This window comes from Lasioglossum baleicum, chromosome 20 (genome assembly GCF_051020765.1).
Source record: "Lasioglossum baleicum chromosome 20, iyLasBale1, whole genome shotgun sequence".
Taxonomy (NCBI): domain Eukaryota; kingdom Metazoa; phylum Arthropoda; class Insecta; order Hymenoptera; family Halictidae; genus Lasioglossum; species Lasioglossum baleicum.
The window spans coordinates 7,141,646-7,164,121 of NC_134948.1; the positions used below are offsets into that span (position 1 = coordinate 7,141,646).

General features: G+C 37.5%; 1 protein-coding gene across 1 annotated transcript in view; it reads right to left on the reverse strand.

Annotated features, from left to right (window-relative positions):
* Galphao (G protein alpha o subunit) overlaps positions 1-22,476 on the reverse strand; it is a 24,773-nt gene continuing 2,297 nt past the window's right edge. Inside the window, exons 2-8 of the mRNA XM_076444280.1 lie at positions 20,463-20,505; positions 19,333-19,474; positions 16,345-16,505; positions 11,940-12,068; positions 7,921-8,050; positions 6,638-6,791; positions 1-5,636 (exon numbers count right to left, since the gene is read on the reverse strand). Coding sequence (XP_076300395.1) covers positions 5,449-5,636; positions 6,638-6,791; positions 7,921-8,050; positions 11,940-12,068; positions 16,345-16,505; positions 19,333-19,474; positions 20,463-20,505 — 947 coding nt within the window. The 3' untranslated portion in view covers positions 1-5,448. The remainder of the gene's footprint in view (positions 5,637-6,637; positions 6,792-7,920; positions 8,051-11,939; positions 12,069-16,344; positions 16,506-19,332; positions 19,475-20,462; positions 20,506-22,476) is intronic.

The window sequence follows — 22,476 nt, forward strand, 5'->3', positions numbered from 1 at the left end:
TCTTTGTTTGTTCGTTTATTTCGACATTTCAAGATGTATGGACAATTATTACATAATAATTATATATATTTATATATGTATAATGAGAGAGCATTCTCCTCTCGCGGCATTTCCCTCTTCATCGACGGGAAATCCCCTCCCCACTGTCGGCCATTCACTATAGTCTCTTTCACCCTGAATCTTTTTCTCATGCTTTCTCTCTCTCTCTCTCTTTCTCTCTCTCTTTTTTACTCTCCTTCCCTCACTTTCTCTCTATTTCTCTCACTCTCTCTCGCTCTCTGGGTCTCATTCTTTCATTCTGTCTCTCTCACTCTCTCACTTTGTTTCTTCACGATAAAAGAATGAAAAGGTAAAAGTAAGAAAGAAATGGCGTCGATTCGTCAAGTCTATGAATGATTTTACGAAACGATTCGGCTTTGGGAGCGTTATTTAAATCGTTCGATCTCGCAAAACACTGGTGGAATTCTTTCCCATACGTTCTTATATATCATCCTCTTCTCCGTCTTACTCGTTCCTTTTTTCTATTCGTCCTCTTCCCTTCACTGTTCCGTTCACGTCCCTTATTATCATTTAGCGTTTATCGATAAGATTATGATCGTTACCATTAATCGTTACAATTACGATAATAACACTAGTGTTAGTAACACTCGCACTCGCCCGCCCACTTTCCTACCCCCACCACGCGGCCACCTATCCCCTTCCCCAGATAACCGTGGCGCCACGTTCAAATCGCGAATTACAATTTTGGTAATAACGTCAATAGAATTCGCTTGTTGTAATTCTGTTTTTGTTCTTTCATAATACCTGACTGAAGTTTTCTTACAACACGATACTTTTTCATTCTTCGTCCGTTTGTCACAATTATTTTTCTCGTTCTCTCTCTCTGTCTCACCTACTCTCTCTCTCTCTCTCTCTCTCTCTCACACACACACACATGCACACGCACACACACACATTCGAAATATTCATACTCCAGAGTTTCTCGTAACCTCGTCATCGTTAAAAATATTTTTCATTTTTTAATTTTCCTCTTTCGCTAACGATGTTTTTCACTCATCGTCTAATATTTTTGTCCCGATTCCATTGCAGCCGGCAATCAATATTTCAATGTGCAATTTGTTCATTAATTTCTCACTTGGAAAATCGCGTCTCGACGCTTGCCAAAGTTGATCGAATGTCGTCGAGGAATTGCAAATTGAAAATTGCTTGGTGACTGGTACAATGTCGATAAAAACGTGTACAGTATTGCGAAATGGGTATCGTTGAGCGCGGGTTCGTGAGAAATATTTGAACAAGGGGCGGGGGGGAGGGAGGGTATAGTTGAGCACAGTGGCAGATCATTAGATTTCTTAAATGAAAGATGATTCGCTCTTCCTTTCGGAAATGCGTGTCGCTTTAGAACTCCCGAATTATGTCGGGGGCCCGTCAAAAGCATGATCCGCCACTAGCCAGTGCAGAATTTGAAGGAGAGAAATCCCTGAATTTCACGTTCGACGAACGAAAAACCGAAAACAATGGAAAAAGAAAAGCGCCGAGACAATCAATGAGGAATAAGAATAATCCCGAAAACAATATGGCGGTAAAGAAAAAAATAGTTATCCTAGAAAACGAGTAAAAAAGAATACTGTTCCTGAAAGTGGCTCTCGATACAACTTCATTTTCATAGTCATCCTTGTTAATCTAAAAGCACCTCCAAGAAACATTGGCAAGTTTTTTTTCGGCTACATGGGCTGGTCAACATAATTTACTAGCTCTTTTTTCAGACCTAGCCGGGGAAAAGAAACAAATGAATCACTGAAAAATATACATACTTTTCAACCGAATGGAAAATATATATGTATATGTATATTTTATAGTTCAATTATGCTATCGTATTATTATTCACTGTAACACTCTGGTACACGGTTTCTTTCACAAAAATGTACCGTGACGATGGTACGATCTCAGTTCTATCTCAAGTTTTTCTCATTGTCACTCCTCGCAGAACAGTTCCTTAGTGAACGCTGATAGAATTTTCGTTCGAAAAAATGAATAGGCAATGAAACTCTAAAATATTCAGTTCGAATTTCGCGCCTCGAACGAAGCATAGAGTCTGTTTTACCGACAGAACCTTAACCCGCGATAAATGTACAAATTAAAATTTTTAACTAGACGCTAGCTATATTTTAATTATCGACCAGATTGTACGCGATTGGCATCGAACGACAAAAATTGTTTACATGAAAATTAGATTCCCGATCGTGTTTTTATAACGAGCTAGTACATTCTTTTTTCCATCTAACTTGACTAGAAATTCTATACGTGAAATTATTTATACATAATTATAGCTACGACATATAGGAATACTTAATTAATTAATCCGTAACCCTAAAAATTTATATATATATATATATATATATTAATTTTATAATAATATAGCAACGGCGGTGACAGTAATACTATTTTCCTTTTATCCCTAGATTTAACTAACGATATATAAAAATAATTCTCAAAATCGGCGTAAAAATAAAAACGAAACTCGATGTTGAAATAAAAAGAATGTTTTTGTCCGCTTTATCATAAATGTTTATCTTCTCGGTACTCGTAATCGAAAGAAGAGTTTAAAAGTCAATCTATTTTTTGGCCTCCATTTTATATATGTAATTCGGATTGTTTTTCGAGAATACTTTTTGTTCGTTACATCGTAATTATTGTTCTACTCGATTCTTTGGTTCTTTTTGGTCAAACACCCTTCTCGGTTATTAATTAAATTACAATTAAGTAGCGTGGAGTTGCAACTGCAATCTTTTGTTCCCTATCGTGAAATTTCGTCTAACAGAATCTCTACCAATGAATTATTCATTTCTTTTGTTAACCATAAGGAAAAATCTGTAGCTCAAGAAAAACTGAATAGCCCGTCGACGAACAAATAAAATGTTTACACAAATGATTCTTTGCAGCTGCAATTGAGTATACATTAAATTAAAAACGAAAAAGACTGTACTTGTATGTGGAATGTTTCATTTGTAGTTGTTCGACTGTCCTGGTATCCTTTCAGAGCCAATAGTAAAATTTCCTCAACAAAAGATCATGAAAAGCAATGGTCAACTGAAAATGTTACTCTGTCCGAGGTGAAATCAGCGAAGTTAAAAAAATATTGGAAAAAAAACAATAGGTCCGCAAGAGAGCCTAAACTACCGCAACATCGGAAATTCAAGGATAGCAACGTTTTGCTGGAACATTTCTCAAAATATGTATGCATGTGCGCGCGCGCGTATGATTGTGCGAGAATGTTTGTAAGTTTTGTGTGTAGATGTGCGTACTGATCAAACGAGAAGACCTTGGAAACTGAACAAATTCAAAGATCCTTCGAACAAACATGAAACAATTTTCGTCAATTCTATCGTACTGCACCAGTCTAGACGTAAAAAATCAATCAATCAATCTAGATTGCCATATTGAACAGATTTCTTACAAATTGTTTCATGTGCGAACTCTCGCAGTTCCGGAAAAAAGAAAATGTCTGCATTGTTGCACGTCGATCGTTGAGTTGAAGGTTTTTCGTGAAAAAAGAAAGAAATTGTTGACTTCGACCGTCCCACGCATCGAACTTTTACGGTTCAGTCTTCCAACAGAAAAGAGCAGATCGAATGATCTGGCGTGTGCAGTTCATTGCTATTCGAACAACTGCAAAACACGTGTGTAATTAAATGTCGATTTGTTGTGCGCGACCTGTGCGATCGTTCATGAACGTAACATACTCGAAGTAAAGCGAACATGTTTGAACAATAATTGTACACGAGACAAAGGAAAATTGGATTTTATATTACAAAGCGCCCTGGACCACCCGGGGCACAAAGTCATCGGTCAATAGCAACATTCATCACCTAAAAATTTGTTTATAACCAAATACGAAGCTTCGTTTCTCAATAAACGTATACAGAATACTCATACGCTCAACCATAAGCTCCCTAGCTTCCTCAACGATTATTCTATTCATCATTCTTCGTAAAAAAAAATTCAAAACATGAAGGTCCTTTCAAAATTCGCGAGGTCGACCTCCACTCTAGGCGTCGCTATAGCAACAACGGCGTTGATTGGCTGCTGAGGGCCCCTAGCCACGCTCAATGTAGAAAGATGACTGCAGTGTCTTTAGGTCCAATTTCATGGTCCTACTTTTAAAAAACTAAAATAAAATGATCGCTGCCATTGATCTACAATCTCGCTAACTACGAATCACTCTGTATACTTTCAGTGCAAAGGTTCTCCGAATGACCACGTGAACGACTCTCTGCCCAAAGGTAGCCCTACACCCCCAGTGTCATTGACTCGGCAATAAAACCAAGATAGAGCATCGGTATATCCCCTATGTGCTTCGTGATTGGTCTTTGTGCGATTCGTCGCGATATCCATGAAAAAATCTGGATCAATCTTTGGTGAGTCTCCTTTCGATATTCTTCTCGGTCTTCGACACAGCTATTCTCGTAGGATCCCATTGTTTATGAAATTCTTTTCTTCTTCGTTTACACGAGGATGTTTTGAAGAAGTGTACACAGGGTGGTGCTCCTTAGTCGACGGGCCATATGGACTCGCCTCGGACATTCGTGGCAGCGTTCGAGAAAACAGTAAATCCTGTTGTTTGTTGTAACAACTCGAGAGCACGACTGGGCGCTGCTCCCCCATCGTTCACTCTTTAAATTTCTACAATTTACAAAATGGCAGACAGGTATCGGCTCGCCATTGTTCTTCTGGCGGTCAAATAGATTGCATAGGGATTCCCTGGTGTTCCCGATGTGCTCCGATCAGAACTGTATGTTTCCTCTTCAGCGGAAGAATACACATCTGAAATCAGACAGTCGTAATACTTGTCCACACGACTCCTACGTTTAGGTAACAGGAGGTGGGCAGCTATTACGAGGATCATGTGTATTCTTCGGAGAAAGAGGATATAAATGTTAGTAGAGTCAAACGGAGGGAACATCGCAGAGAGGTTAGATTCACAATTCCAGCTCCCAACAGCGTCCGCTGCCCAGAATGCGGGTCCCGCGAGTAGACAAAGGAGCGGCCCCGGTGTTTCGGTCCCCGTAAAAGAAGAAATAGTCGAAAGGGCAGTTAATAAAAAAGTTGAGAAGGTATCCGCAGGTGGTCGGTAGTAGTAGCGGTGGTACACACAAGTATATATCTCTCTCGTTCTCTCTCTCGCTCGCTCGCTCGCTTGCTCTCTTTCGTTCTCTTTCTCTCGTTCTCTCTCACTCTCGTTCTCGTTCTCTCCGGTCTCGCTTTCGTCCAACCTCTTTCTCTCGGTCCCCTTTCTCGCCAGTAGTGTTGGTTTCAGTCTCTCGGTCTCTCATTCTCTCTCTCATGCGCTCTCACATGCTCGCAATACATGGTTTCCTGTGTCCGTGTGTGTGTGAATGTGTATGTGTAAGTGTGTATCGGTCGATGGGCTCCACGACGGGAATATTTATCCTAATAGAGACCGCAGCCACGGAGATTATTGGCGATAATGACATCTGTGACTGCGTCGAACACGAACTGAATGTTGGTTGTATCAGTGGCGCAAGTCGTGTGGCAGTAGATCTCCTTATTGCCTGTCTTGTTATTCGCCTCGAATTGCGCCTGGATGTACGCGGCGGCCTCGCTGTACTCTTGCGCTCCTGAACAATGAAAAACAAGTTATGCATTAATAATTGTCAGCGATAGGCGAAAGTCACCTATTCACGCATGCGATCTGTACGGACTGATTAGGGCTGAGTCACCTAGCGTGACCATTTCAAATTGTTGGGGAACCACCGTGGCGACGCAATTGTTCCAGTCCGCGCCGGATACTATGTATGTACCATGGTTCTTGCACGCTGCGAGGCGCCAAATCCGAATTTGGAAATCGCTTTTCGGTGTGAATCTCGGTTTTCGAGGAATTTTATTATAAACACCGACGAATTCTCAACTTCCGGACTGTATTGAGGATTGCTGAGTTCTTATGAGGTAGTTCGTAATTATCTAAGAACCTTACGAAAAGTTCTTTAAATATTTAATCTTGATGTAGTATTATAAAAATAACAAGATAGAATTAATTTATGTTTTGTACGATTTTTATGATAACATATACTGGAATAAAAATATGTATTCAATCAATTCCTATGAGAACACCTTTGTAATTTCAATAATTGTAAAATAAGAACTCTAAAACCAGTTATTTGACTTTTGATAACTCCTCATAGAAATATTAATTATATTTGATATGGGAGAAAGAATATTGTTACAATCAAGGTTGAAAATGATGTAAAAAAATTGTTGTTCGATCGATCAATAATAATATAAAGAAGTGTTTACGAAAATCAATGGAGTTATGACGTGGACAGCGACTTTGGCAACAACATGATTCATTCAGTCATATCGTATATTGGCCGGAATGTATTTAGATCACCCCAAACAAGAAGAAATAATATTCGTGTGGCGCGTGAAGGAATCTCAAGGACGCCGCGAGAGATTATAAAACTTTTTTTAACGAGGCAAACGCTTCACGCGTTTATTTTTATCGAAACACATTAAGGAATTCTATTTCACTTACTTCACTAAAATTAGAGTGGTGCGTATTTTTAGGATGAGATTTTTGGAAGGAGAATACGATACATTGAAAAACAAAATGGCGTCTTACCAGCATACTCGGGGAAGCAGATGGTGAGAGGGGACTTGCGAATTTTCTGCTCGAAGAGATCTTTCTTGTTCAGGAAAAGAATGATCGACGTGTCGGTGAACCATTTGTTATTGCAAATCGAGTCGAACAGCTTCAAGCTTTCTTGCATTCGGTTCTGTAAAGAAAAAAGCGACAACTATATAAATATAAATTCGAAAAATTAATGTATTTAATCATTCTGTAAGTACTTTTGCATTTTACAGTACTTAATAACAAAACAATTGATGGTGGAAGATTTAGATAAAATGTTTGTGTCTATATTCCGGCGTATTAATAGTAAAACATGTATCAAAATAGAAAGCGAAATGAATAGTAAATCGTTCCAGAGGATTCAGAAGCAAGAGGGGTTAATGGGCGAGGTCGTTCCAGCAGAAGAACCCGTTAATTTCCGACAATTGCAAGCCGTCACGTTCTCTTCCCACATTGGACTGGCAATTGGCAGTCCATATGTAATTTTGTAGGGTGTCGGGGGTTTCTAGTTTCTTGAATTCCCTCTTTATTGTCATCGGGGCCCGGCACCTGTGACGGATCACGTGTCTCACGCCACTATGTTAACATTATACGACGCCACGTGACCGTGATACGTTAACTGAGGTGCGTTCGTCACGCGTGCTGCACACGTTCTCACTTCTCGGATGAACGTTAAATCGCATTAAATGTTGTCTTTACCAACCTTTCAACTTTGGTACAACCTTAAAAAATAATTTTGAGCAAAACATTCCGGCTTGAATTGAAACTGTCCCTGAATTAATTAAATATAAAATGTGAATGTATCAAATTCCATGAAAAATTGTCTGTATTAATTTCTCGAACTTGGTACAATTTGAATATATATATATATATATATATATATATATATATATATATAATTTAGTTTTTTTAAATCAATCTCTGGCTTGAACTGAAACTGTGCCTGAATTTTAATTAAAAATGAAATGTGACTATTAAATTCCATGAAAAATTAATCTTCCGAATTTCGTACAATTCAGAAAATAGTTTTATCTGTACATCCTCTGGTTCAAGATATGTTTCAAAAATATATTTTCAACCCCTTCCGTTCAAATCAATCTGACCGGACTAAAAACAATTTAATTAACGTGCGTGTTAAATTGTCTTTGTTTGAGAAAAGAAGAATTGTTGTCTGGGAAGAGTATCGTTTCAATTATAGCGAAGACAGCAAATCTACCTGTTGATTTGTTACCTAAACGATGCGGAGACAGCAATTATAGTGAGGCATCGCTTACCGTCGACTCATCTTCGTGTAGCACTTGATCATATTCGGACATCGCGACGCAAAATATGATCGCAGTCACGTCCTCGAAGCAATGAATCCACTTCTTACGTTCGCTTCTTTGGCCACCCACGTCGAACAATCTGTAACAAACCACATACATACAGATAAACTGCAACCTGATCGTTATTCGATCATCCGACCTACTCCATCTTTATATTTTGCTCCATGAAAATCATTAAAATCGCAACTATAAACCCTTCCTTCAATTTCATCATTACGTATAACATTTCCATCATTTTTATAATGTATTTACAATAAAAGGAAACTGAACACGCTTTTAAAAATAAATATTAAAATTTCTAAAAAATGGTAGAGAGAGAGAGAGATACAGCTTTAAATTGTACGCTGTATAATTTATAACTAGACTGCGGATCTTTATGCAAAATAAAAAATTTCTACATCAACTGCAAAAAACAGGGGCCACCTAGAAGATTTTTTCTTCTTCTAATTATCTTATACAATTGAAACTAATACAGTGATGTTCTTAAATCTTTTTAATATGTTCACTGTTTTAAATTGTACGTACCTATTTTTGTCACAAATGCATAAACTCCGCAGTCTATTTATAACATTTCTTGTACAATATTTTTAATTTTATGTATTAAAGCTTCATGTATTAGCAAATAAATTAGTGTTTCGTTTGAAGATGGCCCCCGGAAGACGCGACAGGTCTATAAATATGAAATAAAGAGCCCGAGCAACATTATTTTTCGTTTCCCGATGTTTGGAAAATAGAGCGATTTTTGTCGGTTCTGGTTTGTATACACCGATCGCGGGAACTTACTATTCACATAAATACCGTGTGGGTTCTAGTAATAGAATCGAAGTTAATTTTATTTTTCACGGGGCAGAGCGAACACGAACCGTAGGAGAACGCCTCGCTCACAATCGGTTTCTTAAATTATCAGCGGCATGATTCATGCTCAATCATTCACGAGACATTGCTCTTTCTCTCGTAACCCTCCACGCCCCGCCTTCGTTCTTCATCTTTCTCTCCTTCTTCTTCTTCTTCTTCTTCTTCGTCTCCTCCGTCTTCTTCTGCGCTTGTTATTTTTCTTGGGCGCGAAATAAACGAGCGATTTGAACGAACTGCAAATTCGCGCCGGACGTGGGCGTGAATTATTATGTTGGCGGGAAAAAATTGACCGTTTGAACGCGCCACGCTGCGCCCGCCGACCACCGTTGCTATAATTGGAAAACAACGGTCGCCTAATTTTCTAACCCCGGAATAGAATTTTTACAATTGTAGAACCATCTTATCAGAATGCCAAATTCTTTTTGTCATTTTTAACTTGAAAAGAAGTTTTTTTTGTGTTCAATAATACAATCTTTGGTGTGCTACGCCATTGCTATAATTTTCTAGGCTCGCAATATCATTTTTACTATTTTTCAACCACCTGTTTCGAACGCCAAAATTCTTTTTGTAACCTGTGCTTGGAGAGAGACGTTTTTGTATTTGATAACAGAATTTCTGGAGTCCTACGCCACTGCTATAATTGGAAAACAATGTTCCCCCTATTTTCTACGCTGAGAATAGAGTGCTCATAATTTTAGAACAGACACTGATTAAAATGCTAAATAGATTTTTCGATATTCGACAACAGAATGCTCCATATCCTACGCCATTGCTACAATTGGACAACACGTGCTATGTTCTATGATTATGATTATAGAGACTATTCAGAATCAGAAACGAAATTTGGAATTCCTATTATAATTTGTGGTTTCAAGAGAGATATCTTGGTGTTTAATAACAGACTGACCAAAGCGCTACGCCATTGCTATAATTGGAAAAGAACGTTCCCCTAATCTTCTATACTCATAATAGAGTTTCTATAATTTTAGAATGAGGACTGATTCGAATGCTTAGATTTTTTGATATTTAATCGTATCCGGATTATCAAGATAACCACAATAAATAATAGAAGAAGACTGAGACTCTGACCAAACCCATAACTTACTATGACAGCGATCTGTTGGATATCTCGACAAGAGTCTATGCGAGGGAAATAGGAATTTGTTATCTGTTAAATATATCATTGGCCTCTCCTCGGCGAGAACGTAAACAAACGTCCGGCAAGAAACGAAAGGAGAATGGTGAAATCTGTGCGTGCATCAACCTGCCAGCCAAAAATGGTAGGTGCAGCTTTATCGATGTGCACTGATACTGCACACACACAGACACACATACAGAGTTGTATCAAGCATAGTGTTATCGTTTCAGGAACGCTCGACTCGGCCAACAAACGGGAAACTGTTTTCCATTCTACGATCGAACGATTTTTCCTATCTTGTACACTCGTGATAGTGCAGTTTGATTTGTTCGTGTTAACATCCTGTACGATAGCAGATAAAGCCGTCGAATTTATGCTCGGTTTCGGAAAATCTCAACTCCGTCATCATAGTAACGATAATTATAATCAAACACCTAGACTTTTCTGCAATCTTTATGCACTTTTCACGTGTCACTGTTTTCGTTTAGTTTGCACATTATAATGCTGGGTGGGAGTTGAAAATAAAATGGAAAATGAATTGACCAATAGTTTGGTATTGTTCAAATAAACAGAATATTCTCTCGTGACTTTTAAAATTAAAAAGGGCAGGAAAATGTTGGAAATGGAATATTGAGTAAATATTGATTTGAATAAACAGCGAGTTATTTACTATTTTATTTACTATTTAAGAATTATGTAATGTTTCAAGCGGAAGGTATTTATCGCTCGACCCAACGCTAACTATCGAGAGACAATGCACTCTTTGTGCTGACTATATGGCTATGTTACTCTAGAAAAGTTGTGCAACCTGTCTAGCCTGGTGGAATGTTTATTTATGTACAGGTTGGTCCAAATGAAGATTGTTTCTCAAGAAACTTATTCTTTCTTTGAAAATGTTGTTGATATCGCTGAAGGGAAATTTTGTGATCCCTGAATTTTTATAGTTTTTATGTATCGTACAGGGTGTTTCAAATATAATGTTACAGGCCTCCCCATAACCAGTGTTGGGCAATAAATAAACTTATTTAAATACACAATTATTTCAATAAAAATTTAAATAACAAGTTATTTCTTGTTTGGATATTCAAATAAAAAGCAAAAATAATCTATTTATTATATTATTTGAGCAAGTCAAAATAGAATTATTTAAAATAATAAAGATAATTGTCATTTACAAATACAATTTCAATTACAATTTCATTAAATTGTATTTTTTTATAGGCAGCTAGGCCTATACTAGGTATACTTGAAAAGGTTGCTGCAGCAGACAAAAAACGCGCACGTGTTCATTGTATATACAAAATACAAGAAATAAGAGAAGATCAAAAACTATTTATTTGATTTCCACCCCACATAATAAATAATCTTTTATTTGCAAATAAGAAATAATAAATAGATTACTTTTGGAATAATTTAAATTACTTTTATTTAAATAAAAAGTTTAGTTATTATTTGCAATTAAAATCACACGTTTATTTATTATTTAAAATAAAATTTGCCCAACACTGCCCATAACAAACAAGTATCACAACTCTATCTTGAAAAATACTATAAATGTGATATAAATGATATTCATGGAATTCTCTAGCTTCCCACAATTTTCAGTACAGAGTGTTTCAAATGTGGTGTCACACCATTTCCCAAAAAACCTTTACAAATGTAAAAATTTGGTAAAATCTTACTTTAGCGAGACCTAATACAGTCGTGCTAGTAATTGCCAAATAGTATTAGGTTGGCAACTAAATTCGCGATCTTTTGTTTCGTAATTCTTTTATTGTATCATTATAACCTCGTTCAGTGACCATTCCTTTTAAACTGTATATCATTGGAAGGCTTTGAATTTTGCGATTAACTTGATATAAAATACTGGTGCTTAAAAAATATATACATATAAATCACTTTGTTTGACAAAATGTGGAAGTCGCGAACTCTTAGTTGCCAACGTAATAATAATTATTCAAAGATCTGTACTTACTTGAAGTTAAGGTTCTTGAAGGAAAAGTGGACCTCGACTATACCCGTTGTTTTCACACGGGTCCTTAGAATATCCTGCTCTGTAGGCTGATAATCCCTTGCTCCTAATCGGTCTAGGTCATCCAGGAAACTGAAAATTCGAACGAACAGTTATTAATGAAATTCCGACAGCAATGCAGTGCTTCAACGGGCTCTCCAAACTCGAATAACAAATTGAAAAAATTCAAACAAATCCAGAATTTGCCTGAATAAAAATATTAACAATTTTCCAACGTTTCTTCTTACGGAAACGTAGAAATTAATTAAACGAGATTCGTATGAAGCTTCGAGTACCTCGTGACGAGAGTATACATATATCGCGAGGTGATTTTTTCTTTTCGGTTCTACATATCTCGCGACCTTTTGTTCCATTGTCTGGAACCTCGGGCATAACTTTGCTGCAATTAATAATGTTTTATCAAGCCACTGCGGATTTTATGCATTTACTACGCACACATACGCGAGCACCAGATACGTCGCAGCATGACTTTCTACAAAATTCAATTTTTATTTCGTTTCCACCCCACAAAACTTCTTGAAAATTCTCTGCTCATCATTCGATTAAATGTAATATTTTTATAAAACAAGATATGTAATAGCAATCATATATTACAATAAATCAGAGAATTGAAAATGATAAAATAAGTGGCACTTAATTTTTCTTATATATTAGTAACATTAGTACTATGCAATTATAATAATTATTAGTTGTTACACTTCTCTTTCAACTTCAATAATTCCAAAAATAGTACAAAATTTCGATACGGATGATTTCAAACAATTCTAGAGAGCTAGAAAGATTAGAGGATCCTTGATTGATTAATTACAAATTCTCGTTCCAAATGTTTTCAAGAATTCTGAATATAAAATATCATGAAATTGTTGAACCAATAACAAATGAACTAAAGACGTTTCAAACGACCTGGAATTCTTCAGAGCTAGAAATACTAAAGATCCTTGATTTATTAATTACAAATTCTCTTTCAAAATGTTTCCATGAATTCTAAATATAAAATAGAATGAAATTGTTGAACGAATAAGAAATGAACTAAAGACGTTTCGAACGACCTGGAGAAGACTGTTACCAGGGGTAAACGACACTCTGAATCGACTTTGCAATCCAGGTCGAGGGACCTGATCGATTTTCCCGATGCGTGTACGCGTTCAACGACGATTCGCTGTCACTGCTGTCAGTCAGCCGTTCATTGCCAAAGTTGGACGCACCTGTATATCACAGGTCGCCTCTGCATCTTATCTCTGTAGAGCTTTTTATGTTATGGTTCCTATAGTCAGAGGCAACGTGTACACCCACAGATATCGAGGGGAGGACTGATGGGTATCGGGTGTCCAGCAAAAATAGCGGGTTATTAATACGAGATAGCGAAAGGTCGCTGTAACGACGCCATTTTGGAAACTCCTGCCAGGTGAATACCTCGAAACTTTTACAAATTTTATATTCTGCATAAAAACCATAACATCTACACTATTTATAAACACCGGAAAAGAATCCGACATTTATCTAGTGTCAATACATTTTTCTTAAAACACTTAATTCTCTATGAACCTTCATTGATAATGGATAAAATTGTTCCTGGTGATAAATGAAATAAAATTATTCTGAAAGATGAATAAAATCAATTCGTTTTTGGTAATAAATCAAGTAAAATTGTTCTTGGCAAATGAATAAAGTAAAATGTTTCTTTGTAACAGATAAAATGATGTTTCTTTGAAATGAATAAAATTGAATTGTTCTCGCTGATAAATGAAATTGATTTAATGCGAGATGGATGTTGCAGTTAAATAATTGAATACTCTTTTCTGATGGCACAATAAAATTGGTAATCTTTTTGACCTTTCAACCGTATAGTTCTTTGACCATGAACTCTCCCGAGCGGGTACGATCAAACTCGAACAAAAATAATTTACAGCGACCTAGTCCGCGACGTATGTAAATAAGATGTAATTTATGGTGCTACAGATGTAACGACGAATTTAGATAGGGGAATCTTCGGAGGAAGCTGATGAGCATACATACACTGTTCCGTAAAAGTGGCGAATTTTTGCTCGTGTTTACGGTCGTTCAAAAATTATATTCTCGCGACTCCATTATTTATTATGAAATTATATTTTTCTTCTCGAAAAATTATTCACTTATTTTACATGTACGACGACCGAAACGAATCAAAATCAAATTTTATTTTGTCTACAATCGAATCGAAAATGGAATTTCATTCATTGCAAAATCAAAGGTAATCAAAATCGAAATTTATTTTAACCACAAGTGCCTGTTTCCTTCCAACTGTTTTTGCCCCCCACTCCTCCTCCAAAAAACCGACTGCCCCACTCTGTCTCCCTGTTTCATTCTTTCATTCTCGTATCGCTGTATTTTCTTATTCCCCGACAGAAGAGTAATAGAATGAAAAGGGGAACGATGGGCGGGGGGTGGGGATGAAGAGGGGAGTGAGGAGGATACGGTGTCGGCGGCCATTTTAGGCCACGTGACACGGGCGTGGCGTGACGTCATCGGCGATCAATACGCCGCTGAACCTAAATAAGAGCCACGGAAAAAACGGGGAAAAAGGAAGATCCTTCGGATCCTTGAAATCGCGTGCATCCTCCTTTTTAATACTCTTTTCCCCCTACCCCCTGCGATCCCGTTCCTTTTCATCTCCTGTCCCCACCAGTTCTTCTAACCGTTTTTTCCCTGATAAGGTTACTTTGACAGGATCGTTTAATTGGCGCCCATGAACTGGCTTGTCCAATATGTCTAGGAGAAATTTTTAGTTGGGTTGTAAAAAATGTTTTAGAAAAGAATTTCTAAAAGAAACGTAATTGTTTGTTTAGCTGTTTCCCGTTCGTGCCAGTCATTTATTTAACATTGGAGTTACAGAAATGCACGGAGATTTGTTTAACTTTATTATTTGTGTTTCTGGAAATTTTTGAATTGACTTTCCGAAGGTTTAATATCCATGAATTATTTACAAAATTTGTATCAACAAACAAAGATACTATCTTTTCTGGACAAGACAGAGTGAAATGCAAACGTGACAGCGGCTGCCAACGTGTTTATAGTTGAAAATAATTTTTCTTTCAAACAATTAATTTTTCATTTCTTTTCCTAAATATTCTTTCGTAATTTGTTAAACGATTCAATCCGAAATATTTTTTGATTGATTGGATCTTGCAGATAGCATCGTGCAACGCGTGCAGAATGCAACTGGTGATAAAGCCAGGTTCCAGCGCACGTGCCAGGACGCAACACAGCAAATAAAAGATTTCGGAGAAGCTGAAGACCACTGCTCAGCCATTGGCTGAGTACTCGTCTGGGTATCGATAACGAAAAATGATTCGCCCGCGATTTTTCTCGGGCAACGTGTTGCTTCTACGCGTTTCTCCCCGCCATATTTCCTTTTCAGCAGAAACCCTTCACGTTGGGTTGGGAAAATCGATTTCCTTTATTTTTGGTTCTGAAAGTAGAACTACTGACGATTCGAATGACGCTGGTTTCGTTTCAATCAGACCCCTAGAAGTACTCCAAAAGTATTTGTTTCTAGACAACCAAATGGCTTCCTGTGAAACGAGAAGTGAAACTTTCGCGACTTTTAATGTGGTTTTTCGAGAACGATTGAAAACATCGGTATGATTCTTTTTGGATATATCTAGCTAGGTATTTTTTGTCTTTTAATCAAAGTAATTGATGTTTTTTGCTCAGAGATTCTCATCGATTTTGCCTGGATTTCCTTGACTCTGAAAACAAGGACAGTTTCCCGAGACACGTTTTCCCGCAACTGACGGTTTTAGAAAACGAGATGGCGGATCGATTTGCTTGAAATTTTAATGAGGCACTCTCGATGGCTCGAGAGGAAAACGGTTTTCGGCCATTTTGGAAAATTTGCAAGAAAATGCAACCTGCTTTTGTTACTACTTTATTATTCCTCATTAATACCGAACTCTGAATTTTTTAATTATAGATCCTCGTGTAATTAGGAACTCGTGGGAAAATTAACGAACGTTCTATTCTATTAATAGTTCTTCATTTTGTTATAACTAGACTGCGGATTTTATGCTTTTATGACAAAAATGGACAGGTACAATTTAAAGCAGTGGACATGTTAAAAAAGTTTCAGTTTAATAGGATCATTAAAAGAAGAATACAATTTTTATCTGGCTCCTATGTTCTGCAATCAATGCGGACATTTTTTATTTGGCATAAAGATCCACAGTCTAGTTATAACGTTGTTACCCCTAAGTATTGTGAATTGACTATGTTTTAAAAAAAGAAGGAAAATTTTTTTAAAGCCGGGGATTCGCAGTCCCTGGGCTTTCATGTTTGCAACACCATCACAGAACTGATCAATTGCACTTACTATTTCGCTGAATCGTTCAATTGATACTCGTTGCTCCTGCCAAAGCACTCCTGAACCCCGCTATCTGCCCAGAGCCTCTTCATTGCAGCTAGGAGCTCCTCGCCAAACGGCTCCGTGTCCTCCATTCTTTGGATCACGTCGAACACCATTTTCGAGTCCGTCTGTAACAGCATCAAACATCCACCATTAATCCAAATTTCATCATCCCATCTGCAAAAACAACGAAGTTTTTGGAAGTATTCCCTCTGGGGTTTGTTATTGCAAACGAAAATTGAAAAATAAAAATTTTCACAAGTATTTACAGTCACAACTGTGCCTAAATATATTTTTTTCTCATTTTTGGAACGCCTGCAGACCGAGAGAAAATTACTGAAAGAATTGAAACTTCCGAAGAGTAAAAATAGAAAATAAAAGTAAAAATTGAAACTTTCAGAGTTAAAATATAAAAATAACAATTTGCACGAACATGTACAGTGTTTCCGTAGCCAATAGATCAAGTTGGAAAATTAAAATGAATTGAGATGATAGACAATTTTATACAAAATTGCAAGAAGTCAGTGTTCGCAGCCCAAACTCTGTCAAGCAAGGAGATTGTTAAGATTTTAACAACGGCAAAATAATATTGTTTTGAGGACAATGGTGTGTGACAATGTAGAACAGGTAGTGTGGAAGCATGTTGGTCGCACAAGTGTCGGATTAACCGAGACAAACTGTCGTGAAGCACTACTGAAGCCATCAGGTTGCTGATCAACAGGTAGTCCATCAACAGTCCTCGCTAGCTGACAAGGGAGAACTGTTGCTATCAGCTAGTGTGTCGTGATATCGATGCACGCGGATTCAGCAATCGAGAGAATTTGCACCATAAACCTTTACACTTCACCGATTTGCAGATGCGAGTAATTATCAACAGCGAATACTTGGAAAAACATTCGGCTTTTATCGCTTACTTCTTTGTCAATTTTCGAATAATTACGGAGACTGTATAGAAGAAAAGCAAATTCTTTATCTATTTGTTCATTAATGTACTGGATATCCGAAAAATAGTTTTTCGAGGTTGTTACAAGCTTTTTTGACAGTTTAACCATTTTTTTTACGGAGGAATAGTTGATATATTTTTGTTGAAGTTAACAGGGTTGTTTATAAGTATCTGCACTATGTTCAATAATTTTTATAGCTCACGATTGTCGAAACTGTTGAAGTTATTCACAGAAGAAGCGAACTATACCCAGGGTGTTTTGAGTCAATCCCAAGAAGCAACAACGACGAATTGAATAATTTTTTATAAACAAACTAGGTTAGATATCATTGTGAAACTTTGCAGACGTATTCGTACATGTTTAAACTACACTTATGAATTTTTGTAAATCACTGTCATCGAAACTATAGCAATCACTCACCCTCAAAGTCAACCATCCCAAACGATTCACATCGAATTAGAGTCGCCAGATCAGGGGAATTGATTGGAGGGGATTACCCTCTCTCCGCCAGTACAGGATTAGTCACGTGACGTTATGACACACGCACGACAGAGACGGAGCACGTCAAGTAACCGTTCCGTGGCGGAAGCATGGGGGAATAGCGTAGAGGGAGAAGGAAGAGTGGGGGGACAAGTCTTACAATCAAGCTGTGAACACTGCTCGCGCTATTTTGACAACAACTACGAAACTATAGCGAATTCTAACTTGAAATATTACAGGGGCGTTCCTGAAGAGTCGATCTACAAGATCCGCTAAAAGAATTTCGATTTTCTCCAACCAAATTTGCCAAATTAATTAAAAATCGTGTACTGGTGACTCAAATAATCTTCGCACAATATTCATTAACCCTCGGTAACAGTAAACAAATTTTAATAATTAAATAAATACATGCTAGTGTATTCTACACCTTTGTTTATGCTCGAAAGACTAAATTTAAAGTTTCAAATAATTAAAAGTGAATTAGTATTTCCCAGGGGTGTACTGCCGATAATAACCTCGGTGCTCGAAATTCGGCAATTTTGAAAAGAGTGGTTTGCGAAAAAAAATTTGCGCGCTGAATTTCGACAAGGGGAAGTCAATGGAGATGTCAGGGGTCGTCAGCAGAGGACGGTTTCCGCTAACGAAAGAAATATTAGCGTGTCGGGGGACTTGGATTGAGAGGCACTGCTCTGAAAAGCCGGATCAATCGGCACTCGAGGCAGACCCTCGTGCTCGTTGTTTTCGAGGCAGGTGCTCTCGTTATTGGCTCTAAGGTAAACGACGTAGCCGCGACGCTGCACGACCGGTAAATATGCTGAAGAGGGTGCTTCAGAACTGCCTCGAGATGCGCATCGATCTCGTTCGAGTGCCTCGGCCCGTCGATAATTTTTGACTCGAACCTGTCCCCTTTCGAAACGCGTCCCACTCCGTTTTCACAGAAAATCCACCGTCCCCTTTTCGTCTCAGAACCGTGTCAAGGGGTTGCGTTCGCGGAGCAGGGAAGTTTCAAGTTCAAAACGATGTCCCGGATACGTTCGAGCGTCCTCAAACATACCACGGTCCATTATTACTGAGAATTTTAATTTCGTTACCCTGGATAACTTTCTAACTTTGTGATCCTTTTAGTTTTTAACTGTTTGTGGATCTGTTTGTCTGTTCATGGTATTTACTGCAGAAACAGATGGTCATTTTCAACCCCCGAACATTTTGCATAAATTAGTTAAACTACCAACTATGTGATCTTTCAGTTTTTTTTAACTGTTTGTAGACCTGTTTGTCTGTTCATGGTATTTACTGAAGAAACAGATGGTCATTTTCAACCCCCAAACATGTTTATTTTGGAGAATTCTTTATCGCATAAACTACCGAAATTATTTTTATGAAATTTTGCAGACTCAGTCGTATTGCTTTAGACTACGTTAGAATTGCAAAAGTAATTCGTATTGATTTTATTCAAATCTAATAAGCGTAGCAATAGAGACTACTCCCTCCAAGTTGAAAGATCGATGAAAAAAAATAAAATTCGATTTACCTCTCGCTCATTGGAGGAATAGCTGATGTTCAAGTTTGGCATCGCTCTGAGAATAGCGACTAAGGATTGTATCGTGTTGCTGTATACCACGGGCCTGTACTGCTTGAAGTCTTCGGGTGTAAAGCCGCTTTCATGGATAATTCTGTAAAAATAGAAAAAAAAACGACGATCGTTTGTAAGTTTTTTCAGGCAACCAACGATCTAGTGTTAGCACACTAAATTGTAAACTAAATTCTTGCTTGTCATTTATCGGCTGCAATTTTTATCCTGCGCTAAAAACTGACTTATACGAGCCATTTCTAAATTACTATCGAAAACATTCGTCTCTCGGTAAATTTATTTTAAACCAGCCCTTTAAAATTGAATTTCTACATTCTTGAATGATGAGATTTTTGAGAAAATAGTGCATCGCAGCACCGAGTAAAAATTATGTTGAATTAAGATTCTGGACGTGTAAATCATTTTTTATCCGTAATTTCACAATTTTTTTGAAAGCCTAGTTTGTGTCAAAAGTTTCGGAAATTTGAGCGTATGTAAAATGCCTGACAGAAATGTTTAATTTTGTGTTTTCAATGATCAATTATCGATTTTAAACTGGTGCTTGATATTTAGAAATTTGTAGTTCAATTTTCAGTGATATTATTTCGAATTTTGGGGTGGATGAAAAATTGAGGCTACGAGCTTGGAATATTATCAATTAACGTTCCGGAAGTGTTGGCCAGCGTCTGAATGCATGGGGTTTTGTTCATGGGGAGCCATGAATGGAGCCATTGACGAGAAAGCAAGATTTGAAACACGTTTTACCGGCAACTCTTCTTTCAACGCGGAAAATATTGATTTTTTGGGGTGAACGGCCGATCCGACGTTCCCTTAATGAAGTTAAGTGGCGCGATCGTCTGTCCGCATTTATTTTTAACCATAATTTTATAAAACAATATGCGGTTAACCGTGGACGAAACCGTTCAAATACTGCGAAACCGATAAAAATTCTACAAATATTTTTTATATGACCGTAACGGACATGTAGCAACAATCTGTGATAACAATCTAAAATGTTTTTTGAAATATCTTTAAAAAATTTTGCGATTTTTTTTCGTTCATGCAAAAACTGTGGGAGTAAACGAACTTACTTCATTTGTTTAACGATGGTACTTTTCCCAGACTCACCGGCACCTGAAAATTGAAAATAAAAGAGCAATCAGTCAATTATGCATATCATATAATATACCGAGTTAGATTAACAATAATTTAATTATTAATTCTAATATAACTTTATATATGTATAGCAGAAACGTTTTGTAGTGCTATTTCTATAATACAGTATCAATATTATTATTGGCATCAAATTGATAGACAAATCTATCAATATTGATACTAAACTGGTATACTCATTGGTCCTACAAATTACCAATACATTATTAATATTAAATTGTTACTAAATCAGTCCTAAACTAGCAGCTATTGTTCCCAAAATCTCTGAACACATAATCGATATGAAAAACCAACTGCATAAACAATCCACCAACGAAAAATCGCATACGAGGCGAAGTGAAACAAGACGATAAGGAGGAATTAGAAAAAAACACCATAATAAACGAGGGACAGACAGAGAGAGACGATACGGGGAAAAAAGTGGCGCTTAGGGCGGAAGCGAGGGAACCGGAAGTGACGTAGCTTGCGCGCGGCGTGCCAGCGGAACTTGTTTTCCTGCTTATGGATGTCAGACCCTCCCCCTCTTTTAAAAAGCTCTTTCATCCCGAATCGTTGGCTCGTCGTCGCACTTCCCAGCCGCGTTCTACTTCTCCGTGTCTATCGATCCGCTGGAACACTCGAATTCTACGCTATTCGTATCGCGTGCGGAGCGAAAATCAATTTTTGCGAACACTCCGCCCACACGTTTCGCAAAAAAGTTACATCAAATTCGTCCCCATCTTCATCTCCGGCCAAAATATTCAAAGACAACGCGAATCAAAGTTTTTCGCTGATCACATTTTTGGAGATATTCGAAAATATTCACTTTAGAATTTTCTAGAATTTTAATAATTAATAATAGATGCACTAATTTTGTTTCCAGCGTTGTTCTAACGCTTGTAAACGAGATTGACCAAATATCTCTCTTATCCGTTGCTATACGACAAACATTTTCAACAAAGAATTGTAGAACTTGAAGAAATGAATTGGTGGCAGGAGTTTCTTCTCAAGGTCGCCTTTCGTGGAACATTTCAAAGCCAAAGTGTTTTTTCTGTGAGGAACCGTATAATTTTCTTTAGGTATTCTTGTAGAGCTTGAAAAGACGAATTCAACGAGTACCATGACCACACCATTCCGATTGTTTATTCCAAAGATATCCGTGTCTGAAAGTATTAATTATTTAGCCTTCGGTCACGATTGTCTCGAGAATGAGTAATCGTAATGGTATGGTTATGGTAGTCGTTGGATTCGTCTTTTCGCGCTCTAGAAGAATATCAGGAAGAATATATAGGGTGACATCTAAAAAAATTATGATCTTGAAATTTTGTAATGAGAATGAGCTTGAAGCTAGACTGAAGCTAAATAAAAAAATGTGATCTTCATAATCTAAAATTGAAAATGTTTCACATGAGAAACTAAATTGTTGCAATAAAAATTTCCGAAGAATTTCAGAATACTGCTAACGACAAGTTGCTCGCATTTCTCCGAGAAGAAATGAATTTCTATTTAAATCGCGTATCTCGCGAATGCTCCAGTGAGATATTGATTCAGTCTGATGGACCGTGGTCTAATTAACGTAATCAGCACACAGAGACGGTGACTCGTCAGTGTTTGGCGAATATTTTAAGCGGTCGTTTAGTATTAGCCGCGGTGATACGGCCAGAGTTAAAAGAGAAAACGATCGTGTGCGTTTCCTGCGGCATAAATGGGATGAAAATACTCGGGGAAGACGCAAGCAAAGGGAATGACGTCATTGGTAACACCAATAAACAGGACCCAGATTTCCCTCGAATAATCTCGGTTTGAATGCCGACCAGAAAACCAGAGATTCTTTATCTTCGCCTTAATCAGGCACGTTGTCGATTTCGGAAACGAGGCGAGGCGACGAGAAACGTTCCAAGCGAATGCTCTCCGACAAAAATTGTCGAATTTTAAACGAACGCTGTCGAATTT